The sequence below is a fragment of the Pelobates fuscus genome, chromosome 7, assembly GCF_036172605.1.
Source record: "Pelobates fuscus isolate aPelFus1 chromosome 7, aPelFus1.pri, whole genome shotgun sequence".
Classification (NCBI taxonomy): Eukaryota; Metazoa; Chordata; class Amphibia; order Anura; family Pelobatidae; genus Pelobates; species Pelobates fuscus.
Genome location: NC_086323.1, coordinates 78586575 through 78603686, shown reverse-complemented (window position 1 = coordinate 78603686; position 17112 = coordinate 78586575). Strand labels below are relative to the sequence as shown.

The 17112-nt window shown below is 40.5% G+C and overlaps 1 protein-coding gene across 1 annotated transcript in view; it reads right to left on the bottom strand.

Annotated features, from left to right (window-relative positions):
- Positions 1 to 16146, bottom strand: part of NR5A2 (nuclear receptor subfamily 5 group A member 2) — a 97885-nt gene extending 81739 nt beyond the window's left edge. Inside the window, exon 1 of the mRNA XM_063426127.1 lies at positions 15926 to 16146. Within this exon, the coding sequence (XP_063282197.1) occupies positions 15926 to 16118 (193 nt within the window). The 5' untranslated portion in view covers positions 16119 to 16146. The remainder of the gene's footprint in view (positions 1 to 15925) is intronic.
- Between the last annotated feature and the right edge of the window lie 966 nt (positions 16147 to 17112).

Below are 17112 nucleotides of genomic sequence, written 5' to 3'. Positions count from 1 at the left end.
TTCACAATATAAGCCTTAGGGTACATGCAGTTAAACCCTCAATGCATTTTACCTCAGGGAATGCAGTGTACATTTCCCCTTTCAGAATGACACATTTAATAAACAATTGCCTATAATGAGCTTGCCCTACGTTGTCTTAAACCTAATCTATTTTGATACTGATGGGCTGTAATGCATTGTGGTAGCCATCTTGGAAAAATTCAGTAGTCTTGGAATAATCAGCCAGCATTGAATGGCGAGCCCAGCAGATCACCCCTTGCTCTTTGTCCTAGTCCATAACTCCCAATAAGAATCAAGGATAGACTATGGGCAAGCAGCCAGGGCTGTTTATGATAGACAGGGTTAGCTAGCAGCCTCACTGGCCGGCCCAACTCAGAGCAAACCATATGCAGAGTACCACTGAAGCACTCAGAGTCTGGACTTAATGCAGAGCATCTAATAATGTGCTAATTGGGGAACATCTGCCTTGTGTTCCCAGATGCGGATATCAAGGGACTAGCCCAGAATTTGGGAAGATGCCTCGAACCTACAGACATAAGCTATGCTATCCTATGGCCATGAAATAATAAACAAAATTTGGAAGGCCCCAAGCTCCTTTCTATCCTCTTACCCCTTGAGTGGAACTAGTGAAAGTAATTTTTTTCATTATTGAAGATAAGGGTTAAAAAGTGTAAATAATCACCGGAGGAGTTATTATTATTGGCAGTTAGCTCCATGTGTCTGGAAAAATATAGCCTTTATTTGTGGATATTTTTCTTTAATTCACTGTTGCAGAATGTGGGATGACTGCTTTTCTGTTAAAGGGAGCTTATTACAATGGGCCGAAATTTGGATTTTATTAAGACACGGAGGCTCCTATTATGCTGCACTCTTTCTTTATTTCCCTCAGCAGCAAAGAAAAAACTTTATAAATATAACAGTAGTAACATTAACAGTCTTAGGTGTATTCTTCCTAGTAACAGGAACAGCCAATCAGGAACAGCCAATCAGGTTCCACTTCTCCAGCATAATAGGCTCTGTCAGCCAATCCTGTTCCTCTTTCTTTGCTGCTCCCTCAGTTAAGTATACCTGATCCCTCAGCTCCTTAACTGTGGGATTATTATATCATTATTATTATTATCATTTTATTATTATTATTTATTACTATTATTCTTATTACTACTATTAGTATTATACCGTTATTGTATTTTACTGTTATTTGAATTCATTGATTGATTCATTCTAATTTCGCTATATTTTCTTGCCTTTCATCCTTTCCGCGGTCCAGCCCGTTCCCAGAGCCTAATTTAACGAGCGGCTCGGGGACGCTGGCTGGAACCGCATTCGGCGCTTCGCGCCCCTCCCTGTCATTACTGGCGCCGTGAGTGGCCGCCATCCGCGGAGCTCACAGAGCTCAAATGCCGGTTCCCTGCTCGGCGCTGGAGTGTGTACACTTTATAGTGATCACACATACGCCGCGAGCACAACTTACCGGCTAAATCCCCCTATTTTTTCCATTTCTGCCGCCCGCGGCGGCCATTTTCTTTGCCTTCCCGCGCTCACACACAGCTCCACCCCCAACGTCCGGACCTCGGAGTTGGGTTAAAGCTGTAGTGGCGGTCGGACGGCTCTTTGCTCCCTCCTTGCTATTTCCTACTTATTACCTGTGAATCTTCAATTTGGTCAAACAGTTTAAAGTTTATGTGAGTAATTCATTTTTTGTTCTTAGAGGTATATTGTTTCCTTTGGGTTAATCAACCCATTTTAGTTTCAGCTCTAGATATTATTAGTACTACCAGTGTCATACTAAGCATGCCTGGTGAGAAAGATTTACCCACCCCTTCTGGGTCCCTTGTCACCAAACCAGGGAGTGTTACAACACCCTCAGGGGTATCTGAAATTGGAGCGGCTAACCCCGCTGATTTTGCTCCCACTGCTGATATGCAGTCTCTGATTGACGACACTATGTCTCACGTTATGACTAAGGCCCTCACATCGGCCATGGGATTGATGTCTGAATCTTTCTCGCAGACTCTTACACAGGCTCTGCTTGAGGCACAGAAATCGGCTCAGCCGACCGTTACCCAGGCCTTGCCAGTAGTGGTCCCTTCACACCCTCACACTGGCCGTAAGGCCACTGCAAAAACCAAACACTCTTCAATCTCACAGATGGACAGCTACAAACCTGTCACAGATGGCGCGCCTAATATACCACCGCGCAAAAGAGCCACTAGCCGGGCAAAATCGGCTAGGTTATGGAAACGGGCAAAAGCCCAACTAGATTCTGAGTCAGATCTCAGCGAGATTGAAGAGGAAAACTGCATGGATACTGAGGATCTATCAGATCCCGAATCCGATGATATGGTCGAGGACCATGGCCTCAGAGAGCATAATACGCCTCCATCTGAATCGTTTGACATGGAGCTTAAGGTCCCAGACGATGCAAACAAATTAGTTGACCCCTATGGGGAACCCCTGTTCGACCCCGATGACCTACGTCATCCAAGGTCAGCAGACTGGTCCCCTTCGGCCCATGTGGCCAAATACGTTGCATCAAGGACTCGCAAGCCTTTAAATAAGGCAACACGCAATAAGCTAAGGGCAGAATGCCCACGCCCTACTGTCCCGGACGAGGCCTGCAGAACACCTGCAGTAGACCCAAAAATCGTCCAATTCCTGGGCAAGACTGGCTGGAAGCCTAATAAGGGCCTGGATTTCTCCCTGCGCAATTGCCAGGATAAATTACTGGATATATTGGGCCCAGCAACCAAAATTTTTGATATGGTCGAAAACGACCAAGACTTAGATCGTACCGCCATAAGTGGTTGGATTCAAAGAGTAATATGCCTGATCGGCAATGCCAACTGTGCGATAGCCACAGAGCGTCGCAAGGCGATCTTATTAAAGATAGAGCCAAAATTGGTAAATATGGCTATTACCGAGCCGGGCACCCAGGCCCGTGGTCTCCTGTTCGGAGACAATTTTGTCAAGGAGCTTGGCTCCTTTGTACATACTTTTACTGCCCTAGACAAGGCGCAATCAAACATGCGCAGAGTTTTCCACCCTAAGGTTTTTGGTGGGGCCGGAAGAGCCAGGAGCCGTCTGTCCGGCCGTGTTAACAGGGGTTCATTCCGACAGAACCGAGGCTCCTACACTGGACAAACCTCCTTCACGGAGCACCGCAACACCCCGGCCTTCTTCCCACAACGTGGGCGGCCATGGGTTGCTCGTGGATCACGTGGCACCAGACCAAGCAGACGACCTTATGGTAAGTCATCTCCTACTTCCTTCTTCCCTAGGGGCAGTGGGGGGCAGACTCCGACATTTTTCCCATGTATGGTCACACATTTCTTCAGATGCCTGGGTATTGAACACAGTAAGAGGGTATTCCTTAGAGTTCCTGTCACTCCCAGTACAAATCTCCCCGCCACGGGGAATGTTATTCTCCCAACAAGACGCCTCTCTTGTTTCCAAGGAGGTCTCAGAATTGGCACACAAACAAGCCATCTTAGAGATCCCTATGACTACCCCAGGCTATGTGAGCAACCTATTCTTAGTTGCCAAGAAAGGCGGCGGCGTCCGCCCAGTGATAAACTTGAAACAGCTCAACACTTTTATTGCCTACAACCATTTCAAAATGGAAGGCATACACTGCCTCCGAGATCTCCTCCAACCATCAGACTGGATGGTCAAGTTAGACCTACAGGACGCCTACCTCACTATACCAATCGCACGTCAACACCAAAACTTCCTCCAATTCATATGGCAAGGAAGAAAATGGAGATTCGCCTGCCTCCCATTCGGTCTATCCTCAGCCCCATGGTGCTTCACAAAGCTCCTGAAACCAGTGGTGGCTCTACTTCGAAGTCGAGGGGTTCGTCTAATAATCTACTTAGACGACATCCTCATCATGGGTCAATCCAACCACATTATCAAGACCCATCTGACGTGGACTCAGAATCTCTTGCAGAACCTGGGTTTCCTTATCAATGGGAAAAAGTCCATCCTGACCCCTACACAACGCATAGAGTTCTTGGGCCTCGTAGTGGACTCTACTCTACAGACACTACACTTGCCGACTGCGAAACTGGCCACCATAAAGAAGGAAATCAGACGCACTCTGAAGATTCCCCTGATCTCCCTAAAACAATTGGCGAGAGTGATTGGTCTCTTGGCGGCCTCCATCCAGGCCATCTTCCCGGGCCCTCTACACTATCGAGCGCTACAGCGCCTACAAGCCTCTCATCTGAGAGACGGGTCCTCATACGTGGACATGATCTCTCTGGACACAGAGGCAAAAACAGAACTCAGATGGTGGCTCTCCCATATGGAAGCATGGAATGGCCAGGCCATTTTCGGCACCACACCAGACATAGTAATAGAATCCGATGCGAGCTTGCACGGTTGGGGTGCGCGCTGTGGCAATATCTCTACAGGTGGCAGATGGTCCGAAATGGAATCTACGCTTCACATCAATTGCCTGGAACTCCTGGCCGGTTCTTTTGCAATCCGCAGTTTCTCACTGACTCAAGCCCGATGTGCCATCTTATTGAAAATGGACAACATATCGGCAGTCCGTTATATAAATCACTTGGGCGGGACGAAATCCAAGGTCCTGGCGAATCTGGCACGAGACTTTTGGCAGTTCTGCCTGGCACAGGGCATCTCGGTCACAGCGGAGTACATCCCGGGCCTCTGCAACACAACGGCGGATTGGTACTCAAGACACCTCAGGGATTCCAGCGATTGGCAATTGGATCCCAGGGTATTTCAAGACATCCAATCCCTATGGGGCCCTCTGGACAAGGACTTGTTCGCCTCCCGTTTGAACAAACAACTCCCCAGATTTTTCAGTTGGAAACCAGACCCAGAAGCACTGGCAACAGATGCATTTACCCAAGACTGGTCCTACACAAGGAACTACGCGTTTCCTCCCTTTGCGTTGATCCCCCGATGCCTAATACACCTACGGCAACAGATGGGAACGACAGTGCTCGTGGCACCATTATGGCCGTCTCAACCATGGTTTCCTTCTCTGTTGGAAATGGCGGTAGACATACCCCGCACGCTCCCACACTTCAACTATCTTCTCCAAGACCCGGACGGGTCCCCTCACCCCCTGATTCAACAGGAATTACTGCATCTCACGGCATGGCCGGTTTCCGGGAACCCTACTCAATCGACGGGGTTTCGGAATCAACTCTCCAACTTCTCGAGAGCGCATGGGCACCCGGCACGAGACAAGCTTATAAATCTGCTTGGAGCAAATGGCACAATTGGAGCATGGAACGGAACCTGGATCCCATATCGGCTCCTCTGAATTCGATCCTGCAGTTCTTAACTGCATTATTTGAAAACGGCAAAGCATACCGTACGGTGAACCTCTACAGATCGGCCATTTCGGCCGCACACCAGGGCATCAATGGCGCACCGATAGGACGCCACCCATTGGTATGCCGTCTCATACGCGGCATCAGATTTGCACGACCCCCGCTACCACGCTATTCAGTGCTATGGGACGTCTCCACTATCCTCCTTTTCCTCGAATCTTGGCCGGATAATGCATCACTATCGTTGAAACAACTGTCGGCAAAACTGGTCATGCTCCTATGCCTCATATCCTGCAAAAGGGTCTCAGATGTTAGAGCGTTAGACATCACCGCACGGTCCTACACGCCAGAAGGGGTCACTTTTGATATATCACGGAGAACAAAAAGCTCGACAAAGAGAGTGACATACCCAGCCTTTCCTGACAAGCCTCTCTTATGCCCGGTTAAATGCCTACAACTCTACGAAATGCGCACCATGACGTTGCGGGACCCAAATAAACATGAACTCTTCATCTCTTTCCAAAAACCACACCTACCGGTGTCTACCACAACCCTGGCCCGCTGGGTCAAATGGATCATGACTACAGCAGGAATTGACACCTCCATATTTTCTCCTCACTCCATAAGAGGAGCAATGGCTTCCAAGGCCTCTTCCATGGGTTGTCGCCTGGAAGACATTTTGAAAGCGGCCGACTGGTCCTCAGAAACCACCTTCCGTGATTTCTACTTCAAACCAATACAACACTTCGCAGGAACGGTAGTTTCTCAGCTTTAAACCAGCATAATAGGAGCCTCCGTGTCTTAATAAAATTCAAGGATTTTACTATTACCATGACGTAAAGTCATGATTTTATTAATGACACGGAGGCGAGTATTATCCCTCCCTCCCACCCGGCGACGGTGGAAAGGTAGACGGGAGTTGGGTAAGTTGACCTACGGTAAGTCATTTGAACAGACTATTAATTACAGTTATACTTGCAACCAGATGAATCTTCACTATGATAGTCTTTGTCTATACATTCACCAGTAGGTACAGATTAAATAATATCCCCTTGGACTAACATTGACCAAACACTAGCCCAAATACCTATGATTATGCATACACCCAGTTTGATGCTAAGGTATTACCATATTTCTCCTCTTTTACAGCCTAATCTAATCTACATCGAAAGGGACAACTCCTTCCTGTACAGTTTCATGGTCGGTTGGACACTTTACTACTTCGGGACTGCAAATAAAGAGGAACAGGATTGGCTGACAGAGCCTATTATGCTGGAGAAGTGGAACCTGATTGGCTGTTCCTGATTGGCTGTTCCTGTTACTAGGAAGAATACACCTAAGACTGTTAATGTTACTACTGTTATATTTATAAAGTTTTTTCTTTGCTGCTGAGGGAAATAAAGAAAGAGTGCAGCATAATACTCGCCTCCGTGTCATTAATAAAATCATGACTTTACGTCATGGTAATAGTAAAATCCTTGAATTGTATCTCTTTAGCTGACTATCCTAAAAAGTTTTTTAAGTCTAACAATGATTTTAGTTTGAAGTCCTTACATTTTTGTATTTATTTAAAATTTTAAGTGGAAGTTTCATGCCCCAAACCATTCATACTCCTTTGAAATAATATGACATTTCCTTGTTACAATACACTAGCAGTTAAAAATAGGCCTTTCTCCCATTTCTCAGTCAAATCTTTGGCATACACTCTATGCTGTTGATTTGATTGACAAGGGAGAGTTGAAACGGTTCTTCTGCTCTCCCAAACTTAGCAAATAAATTTCATGCACTTTGATTTCTAAGGGAACTGACACTGCTAATGCTGGCTAGGTAGTATAATTTGGTATATTTAAGTCTGCATTTGGTGTAGTATTTCTATTTATTATACTATTTATCTTTTAAGTGTTGGGGGTTGCACTTATACTACACCGTCACTTTTTTTATAACGCTGGCTAGGGACATAGGAACAGAGTGACTAAGTGAACAACAAGTTAGCTGCAATATCTGTGAAATTAAACTAACGGGCTTGTTCTTTCAAACTATAAAATTGCCTTAAATGTTCAACATGTACTTACTTCCAATCTGTACCCCTGACCCTATTGTGGTTTTCACGCTCACATGACATGCACAATATCCCATAATGTTTAAGGAGCAGCCTGGCATCCTGGGAGCATATGCACTCAATGCAAGCACCTTAATTGTAATTTATGCCTCTCTGTCCGTGGTATAGAGTTATAAACTGAAATCATAAAGAATAAATGTAAAATTTTATATGTACATCTGGTAGCAGTTTAACTATCATAATGTGTAGAGAAAAGGTGCCGTTTACAGCATCTGCTGGGAGACTTCTCCAAGTATCAAGCGTATTGAATGTAATTGTGAACACTGATGAATTACACTTTTTACTTGATATTCCCATCAACCCCAAATCAATTCTCTTGTTTTATGTACACTCAGTCCTTATTGGGTGGTATATTTTTAAATGTTTCCAACACATGACATTGTTCCAATAAAGCATGTGCTGACCTCACAAAGTTGTGGAAGATAGACAAATAAAATGAATACTAGAACTGCCATTTAAACCATGTTTGTTTTCAGTGTTCTAAGATCTCCATGTAGACATGAATATTTCTGACTGGGAGTATGCAGAGTTCACTTGCAGAGAAAAAGGAGAAATAACCTAATTCATCACAGCATTCACTATGGTGGTGGTTTCTAAACTTGTCCTCAAGGCAGAGCAACATTTCATGACTTAGGCTTTACCCTATTTTTTTCAGTGTGGTTAATGACAAAACCCGGGCAGTTGGTGTGCCTCGAGGACTTGGTTGGGAATCACTGATAACATATGAAGAGTTTAGCTGTAAAATATGGCAACTCTACCCTCTGCAATTCTCAGTGCAACCCTCCTACAGTTGTAACTTTCACTCAGGAGAGATTAAAAACATCTTATCAACGTCTTGCTTTACAGAACACAAAGCATGTTGATGAATTACATGTCTGTTAGTCCACCCATTGTACAGCGCTACGGAAACTGATGGCGCTATATAAATAATAAAATAATAATAAACAATGAGGTTGACAAATTGGAGGGTCAGTTAACTGGCAGCAGAGCCGAATTATGTTTGCCCAGGGCCCTTGGCAGGAGACCAGGTTGGGGCCCTGGCCTCTGTTTTATGAGTTTGGGGTGCATGTGTGTATATGTATTTAGGGGAGTGTTCTCTAGCAAGATGTCTCTGAAGAGCAAAGCACAGCCAATGCTCTCAGCCAATGAATGTGGCTCTGTATGATTCTGCTTTGTTCTATTGCGCAATCTGATATCCCACTTAAAAAACATGGTGCAGTGGAAGCAGTGTGAGCTTGGGTAATACGGTTTAATATCTTACGGATGACACCAGGACTCTACTATCACCATAACAACTATAATAATCTGTAGTGGTTATGTTGCTTGGAGTTTGCCTTTAAATGCTGAGGCTCTCATTCTGAATTAAACTTTCAACTGACCAACTCAGATCAAAGATTGTTTTGTTCAATAATTTGAGGCAAAGAATCGATATCTAAACATGTGCCTGTAAAATAACAGATGATATTAGTATCTTGTAATACCTTTTTTATTGGGCTAATAGAATTTTGGAATGACAAGCATTCGGGAGATCCTCTCTTTCTCAAGTCTAAGCGAAGGATCTCCTGAAAGCTTGTCATTCTTCAATTCTGTTAGTCCAATAAAAACGATATTACAAGGTACTAATGTCATCTGTTATTTTACATCTGCATCACTGGACTAATACGGATACAATCTCTGCTTCTACACATGTAGATGTTCTATACCGGTTCACAGATACTATATGGTACTTTTATACACTTACATTACAGCATGACGTGTCTCTAATGTGCTAATATGGATCAAGTCCTTGTATATTATCCCCATCAGAACATATTAGAAAAAACATTCTCTGCATCCATTGGAACTAGGCAAGAAGGCTATTTCTCCTATGTGTTATAGTGAAACTGTTTTTCATGTAGCTATATGTTCTAAGTGTGACACATGGTCATGCCATATACACAGTGTTTGTGAATGCACATGTTTAGCTGTCTGGATTTGAAATGTGCCTGTATCTGCAGATAACAAGCTGTACATAATCTTACAGTCTTAACTTTCATTGCCAAATGGAATTCAATACTTTTGTTAAATGTTCCAATCTTAACATCAATTAATATGACTTCTTCTCTAGAAATCCTCATACATTAACATTTTCCATTTCGGCACGTTACCACAAAATAGGATATATGGGAACATAACTTTCAATCCTCATTATGTCAACAACTTGCTCTCTCTAGCTAATACTTTGCAATTAGATCTTCAAAAAAAGGATCTGTCTGCATATCGTACAATTTGGCCACATGTAGTATGAATTTACTGAAGAATAATGTTTACATACCATAGAATGGACTACGTATATATCCAAATTCATATGGGGAAATTGGTTATATCTGTCCTCCTTGATAACCAGACCCACAACTGTTGTGAAATGTTAGCACACTTGCGGCTTTGACTTTATATATTTGTAATTTAATAAGATAGTGCATCACTATAACCACATTCCTGTCTCCAGTACAATCCATATACCTTGTTTTATCATCAGACATGGTAAGTCATACTTTTGGTATCCTGAATGTGATATCTACAAGGAGGTGTCATCCAAATAATGTCACTAGAGTCCACCTGTTATAGACACATATATCTGAAGCTCTTTTATATATATATATATATATATATATATATATATATATATATATATATATATATATATATATATATATATTTATATTTACATGTTTCTGGAATTCCTATCTTCTGTTCAATAAATATTAAATTCTGCTTTATTTATATTTTCATAGGAAAAATATTGCCCAGCACACAAGCCCATGTGTACAGTATCATACAAAATATGATTGCCACCACTATGCTTTTAGGTATGTGTTTGATGTACACAGTTCACCCCATTCAAATCATCAATAGCAGCTGAAAAAGTTATCAACATAAAGGTGACAGTTTCTCTGTAAGTCTTTATGTGTATGTTAAAGTATTATAATGCAGTACCTACACCTTCCTAGAATTTATTACTGCAGCTATTCTCGTTCTGGTTTATTTGTGAGTTTTACACAGTATATATTTATGACGATGGCCCACACCCATTGCACACTTTCCAAGCTGCACACCATGTATATAACATTCTTATGATAAATTGTCACACTTTCACAGACTCACACATTTTTAAGTGTCTCTCCCAGTGAGAATGTGACTGTTAAAATCATAAGCAGCTTTTCAAATTAAAATAACATACCGGTAAGTGAAGATTCACGTAAACACAATCAGGCACTATCACTGACATTATCAGAATTTATCCTGGACATTCAGACATATAGATAGACACTCTTATTTATTCTCTTAGACATTCTATCGGACATTATCAGACACTTTTATAAACCATTACTAAGAAACACTCTCACAGATACTCTCATATACCCTTGCAGTTTAGTGGAGAGAGTGTCTCACCCCTGCATTGGCCTTTGGCCACATCCAGAGCTGCACATGAGTTAACAGGGATTAAAAAGTTTGAATCCTAGTATTATCTAGATCACAGTTTCTAAACTCGCAGTATATGTACCTCTGAAGTAACCAAGGGGTACTTACTAGTAATCATTTTAGATAACAAATAGTATTTGAAAGGTAACATTACTCCAAGGAGTATCTAAGAAATAAAATGTTTACATTATATTCTCCTTCTGCATTAGTGATATCAATTACGTCTATCGTTGGGTAGAATTAATTGGCTGAGATTGTCAGATGAGACAATGAGTTCCACCCAAAATTATACAGAACTAATAGTCGTAAACCAGAAAGGGAATTTCCACTTTAGAGATATTTGTAAAGAAAGTCCAGACCACGCGGCATCAGAAGAACCAGTTAAGTGCCAGATGATTCAAAAACAGTTTTACTCTAAACAGGGATACCCCCAACATTGATGTCCCAAGAGGCGAGATGCCATTTGGATGGGGGCAAAGTGTGTACCAGTGGTGTGATTTTGTCAATGGCTGCAGGAAGGTGGCAGGACTTTCTGGATAACTGGTAGGTCAGCCTGGCATATATGCATGCCAGAATGGCTGCCAATCAATCAGGCCAGCCCACAGATGGCAGGACATGCAATGAACACTGTATCAGAACTACCTGAGTGTAGTTCTAGTGTGTCAAATGGGGAACAAATTCAGGAAGATGGAACAGAAGAAATCTGGACTGTCCCACCGACATTGGGACTGTTAGGGGGCATGTTGCCAAGGGACTCCTGGCACCATAATGACTACAGTGCACTGTAGGGTGTATGGGTCTTAGATTAATCATTTAATGAGAGAAAATAACCATGGAAGTAATTCAACTAGATGAGTGCATCCTGACATTACTCTACACAGGAGATCAGCATGTATTGACATATTTTTTGCCTTATTTGCAGCTTCTTTACTGTACATTGGTATAATCTGCATTTTATGTGCCAATAGCCCTAGGTGGAATACAATAGGAAAGTTTGTTTAGCGGAACACAAAGTGTGTTTCCCTGCAATGTTTGTATGCTTCTTTTTTTTTGTTGGTCTCACACACAATGTTTGTTATGTGTCACTTAAAATACAAAATGGAATCTACACCAAGCTAGTTAGTCAAATAATTTCTTTGTGATCTGCATCAGCTTGTGGGCCTTTGAAAATCACTAGCACCTTCATGAAAAAATAAATCCAACACAGAAATTGAATATCTTGTATCTCATCTAATTTTAATAAAGAGTCCCCAGAACAATGACCATAGTAACTAGAATGCTCCTTTCCCTTACAGTTGCAACTGGAAAAGCCATTACGTTATGATGTCATTTTAGTCTTAGTGAGGGTCCTGAGAAGGGCGGATTTTATATTTCAAAAGGTCATAAACTGAATAAACTAAATGCACTAACATAGGGACATATTACACATGTTCATACATATACAGCACTGACACAGACACATACACACAATGAACTACATGTCTTGTCATGTTCATGCACATACTGCACTGACTCAGACACATTAACAATTACCTACATGTCTTGGCAATCAAGACGCCACAGACACGAGGGACGTGTGAAAACACCAGGAATCAATTACATGCTTATTTATTTTCCTATATATAAGACAATTTGCAGCGGAAAAGCTGTAGGTGAAACACATTAAGTGTTCTTAGCTATATGCTTTCTGTGTTTAGATTTTCTGTTTTTAGAATTGTTTTTACTTGTTTTTAAATAAATATGCGCTCCTACTTCTTGGATACCTGGTATTCTGTTTCCTGGTTGTCCACTGGTGGGTTTCACCTGCATTCATACACTTAGAGCAGGTCTATGCTCTAGTAAATGTAAGTAGATTATTTATACCTATACTTATATTATTCTGGTATACTGTGATATGTATTTTCCTTCTGTCTCTACATATGTAAATATACTGAGTTGAAGACATATCAAGAGCCTTTAACCTACATACCAAGATGGGGATTATACCATCCCAGAGCTAGGATAACTCTACAAAGTGTGAGTGAGCCTTTGTCCTTACATATATACACATTGTATATAACACTGTCCTACGACGGTTTTCTATTTATATTTGTTTATAAGCTATTGATCCACATATTTTTGAAATTTAAGTTAGTATATTTTTTATTATCATGTTTCTTCACTAATCACCAGTTTTGTGTTAATTATTAGAAGTACAGCATTTATTTTTGTTTTATTTTATTCCTAGTTTATTGTTGCAGCTAGTTAGCATAGGCTGATTTTTATTTTGTAAGTGTAGCACCCTTTTTTTCATTACATTTCATATTTATATATTTTATATATCCATGTAGGAACACTTTTCTTTTACCATTATTTTACTATCATAACTATAAGAACAAAAATAATAAAACCAAAAAGTAATTTATATACTTTTTATATGAGAATGAAGTACATTTTTAATCTTAGCAAAACCAGCTGAAAATCTGTGATATGTCTATTGCAAAATATGTTGGTGTATTCTAAATAATCATGGCTCATCTTTAATCATTTATTATGTGCATATGCTGAACAATACTGATACATACACCCATCAGAATACACAGAACAGACACACATAATGGTACGATCTTTCATTTGTAATAGTGGTACTTGGCTTGGGTCATCTAAGAGATAATGTTGCCAATGTGTCTGCCATCACTGCTTAAAATTAATCTATGAAAACACAGAATTGGTAAATTGATCCCGGGCCAAGGATATGCACAGATCACGGCCACAAACATATGCCTATCAGCAGAATAAAGTACTGGAAATTCCTTTACCTTGTCCCTTCTCTTTAAATTCGTTTGCATCCTTATGCTCACAAAATATATACATTGATCATAAATATATTTTACACAATATTTAAATTTCTGAAATATCTCCCAATGGAACAAACATGGCATGACGGCTAACGATCGGAACTTCCTATGAAAAAACAATCACCCAGATGGCTTGCTGAACATAATGGAAACAGCAGCTCAGAACAGTTGGAGAGCCGAATATACGCCACCACTAGCTAAACATCAAGTCTGATTTCTTAAATGTAGATCTTTATGAATATAACTGATGTCTCAATAGGCTCAATGTGTCCTTATATATTTGAATACAGTATATCTATGCTTACATTTATTTTTTACTATGTATCTATAACATACTCTGCAAGTATCTGGTTTGCGACCTCTACAAACAATTTAAAGAACCCCAAAGAAGCTGATAATATTGAGAGGTATAGGTGAGTGGCCTTATCTCTCCCTGGTCCATCTACACACTTCCAGATGTTCTCTTGTCAAGAAGGGGATCTGCATCATAGGAGGCCCAAGTGAGATTGACAGACACTCACTCTAGGAAGAGTATAACATGAAAATTCATTTAGGAGGGGTTAACAGGAATATTGTCCCTGCTGGGGAATATGCTGTTTAAAGCACCATCATCTTAAACATATGTTGGTAGCAATTTCAGGGGTGTGACCTTGCTTTCAAATTCACACTTGGATGACATTTCAGCACGGCATAAGACGAGGTCTGGAGTCATTACCTAATTAACATAGCAAAAATGAGTGGAAACAGCTAAAGTGACCCAGGGTGACACAGTCCAGACTCCGGCATTTAACATTTCCCAGCTCTGCACTCCTGTTGCCATTGCCTCGTCCCATCTCTTATGTGCTCACCTTGAAAGTGGGAAAATTGCAATATAACATTTTATGCCTCTTTGTCCAGATATAAAGGTGTTTTATGGTTCAATACTTCTTTGTGTTATTTGAAAACGTTTGGGTTATCTGCAAACAATAACCACTGTGACCTAAAAAGTGTTTAGCATCGCTGCAAATCAATCCTCTGCTTTCTCTGATACAATGCAGTCATTCTGAGGACTGAAAGAATGTCAAGTTAAATAAGTAATCCTCATTAATTGAAAGAATAGAAAAACTATCTATCTACCTATCTATCTATCTATCTGTCTGTCTGTCTGTCTATCTATCTATCTATCTATCTGTCTGTCTGTCTATCTATCTATCTATCTATCTATCTATCTATCTATCTATCTATCTACCTATCTATCTATCTATCTATCTATCTATCTATCTATCTATCTGTCTGTCTGTCTGTCTATCTATCTATCTATCTGTCTGTCTGTCTGTCTATCTATCTATCTATCTATCTACCTATCTATCTATCTATCTATCTATCTATCTATCTATCTATCTGTCTGTCTGTCTGTCTGTCTGTCTATCTATCTATCTATCTGTCTGTCTGTCTGTCTGGCTGGCTGTCTCTGTCTGTCTGTCTTATAGCATTATAATCATAATGTCCTCCTCCTCATATTCATGCACATATCTAACACCACAATTTCTATATGAACCATCCCAATTTATTAAACTCTCGGTGCACTGTAAATGATTGTTCAGATCTTCCTGTTGCTCCTTATTACAGTTCTATACATCTGTTCCTGTTCTGTAGGACTCCACCTACTTCTACAAATAATCACATCACATGCCAACTTTTTCTACAACACATAGAACTGATCCCCTTACTTTCTCCACTTATTGTGTCATATAACTAACATGTTCTACTGTGTCTATGTATAACTTGACCCAAATCACCCTGCTAGATAACATTCCTATAGTACCGTAAGTGTTATCTCTGGGCAAGGTAAAGATGCTTGGCATACATATAACACTATAAAGTTTCTGCTCTTTTTAAATTTAATTTCTAGCAATTTAAGCTTTGTACACAAAAAAGAGAATTCTACTTTTTTTTAACCAACTTTTAAAAAAAAATTAAAAAATGTTTCTTAAACATTTTCTTAAAATGTCACTCAAACATTTTCTTCTAAACAATATGTGAGAATTAGGTTGCAATAAAAAAAAGAATGCAAAGGTGTAAATCATTTCTCAGTTGTAACAAACACAAGAGATTTTTCTTAACCCCTTCAGAACCTTGTTATTGTGGCAGTCGTGACATTTTTGAAGGGGTTAAAAACACACAGATCGTACCCAATAAATTCCTGAAGACGAACTCACCCTGCGGATTACATCCGTGTTTCATGGTATCCTGTATAATGACACTCTCATGTCTTGCTGCCATGATCAACTCGGGATAATATACAATGTTAACGTCCTTGTAAATTGCATCGATTGCGGCAATGTGAGACTTGTAAACTGTGATGGCCTTGGGACAAGATGGACTGTGGGATGCTGCGGAGAAAGTTACCATACACCTTTTCTTAAAAAAAAAAACAAAAAAAAAAAACACCCTTGCTTCAGTATTGAAAGTAACAGGTATTTCACAGTCTGGACTCTGTACTCTTCTGGGAATTACTGACCTGTTGTAAACCATCCGTCCCATTTGGAGATGGGATGTAATAAGAGAGTTGAGGGCCTCTATTGGTTGCCTTGTATCACATGCTTCTTGCCAGGACGATAAGAGGACTCAGGTTGTAAAATGACAGGAGAGGAGATAAGAAGTTCAGGTAGATAGCAGTGTACAAATCATTAACTCTGCAGCAGAGTTCTGGGTTATAACACTGTGTTTAGATTAGATGAAGTGAGACTCAGTCATAATTTTTTATAAAGCTGCACTGGTTTTTGAATATTAACTTGATTTGTTCCCAGGTAAGAGTCGAATGACAAAGGTCTGCATACTTTTGTCTGCTAGGTAAATACTTGTTACGTACACTACTGCGTTCTGTCTGCCAACAAGAAAATATATGTAACATTCCTACCAACCTCGTTGTTTTACGTGTATCTCTGAATGACTCTTGGGGCCTTGTGGTAGATTGGCCTACGCAATGTTTGGCAAATTTTACAAATAAATAACCTGTATTTGACTAGGTATAGTTGTGGTTCCAGGTGGGAAGGGAGTTGTAGAACCAGGAGACACTTAAGGCAAGAGGCATGAGTGCCTTTATTGAGCAAAGTGACAAGTGCCTTCATGATATTGCATTGCATCGCCATTGCATTTGTGAAAAACATCAAAAAGATTTTATTTACCACAACAAAAAGACGACATTTTGGAACACTATGGACCTTTCTGAGGCTTACAAACAAACGGGATTACTAACATTTCAAATCATGTGATTAATCTAATTTAAATAATGAGGTAATAAGATAATGGGTATACAATAGACAACTAACAAAAAACATGTATATACATCACAATGGAAAAATAGCAATCATACAAAAAGAGATTTCAGAGTGGTTCTAAGTGC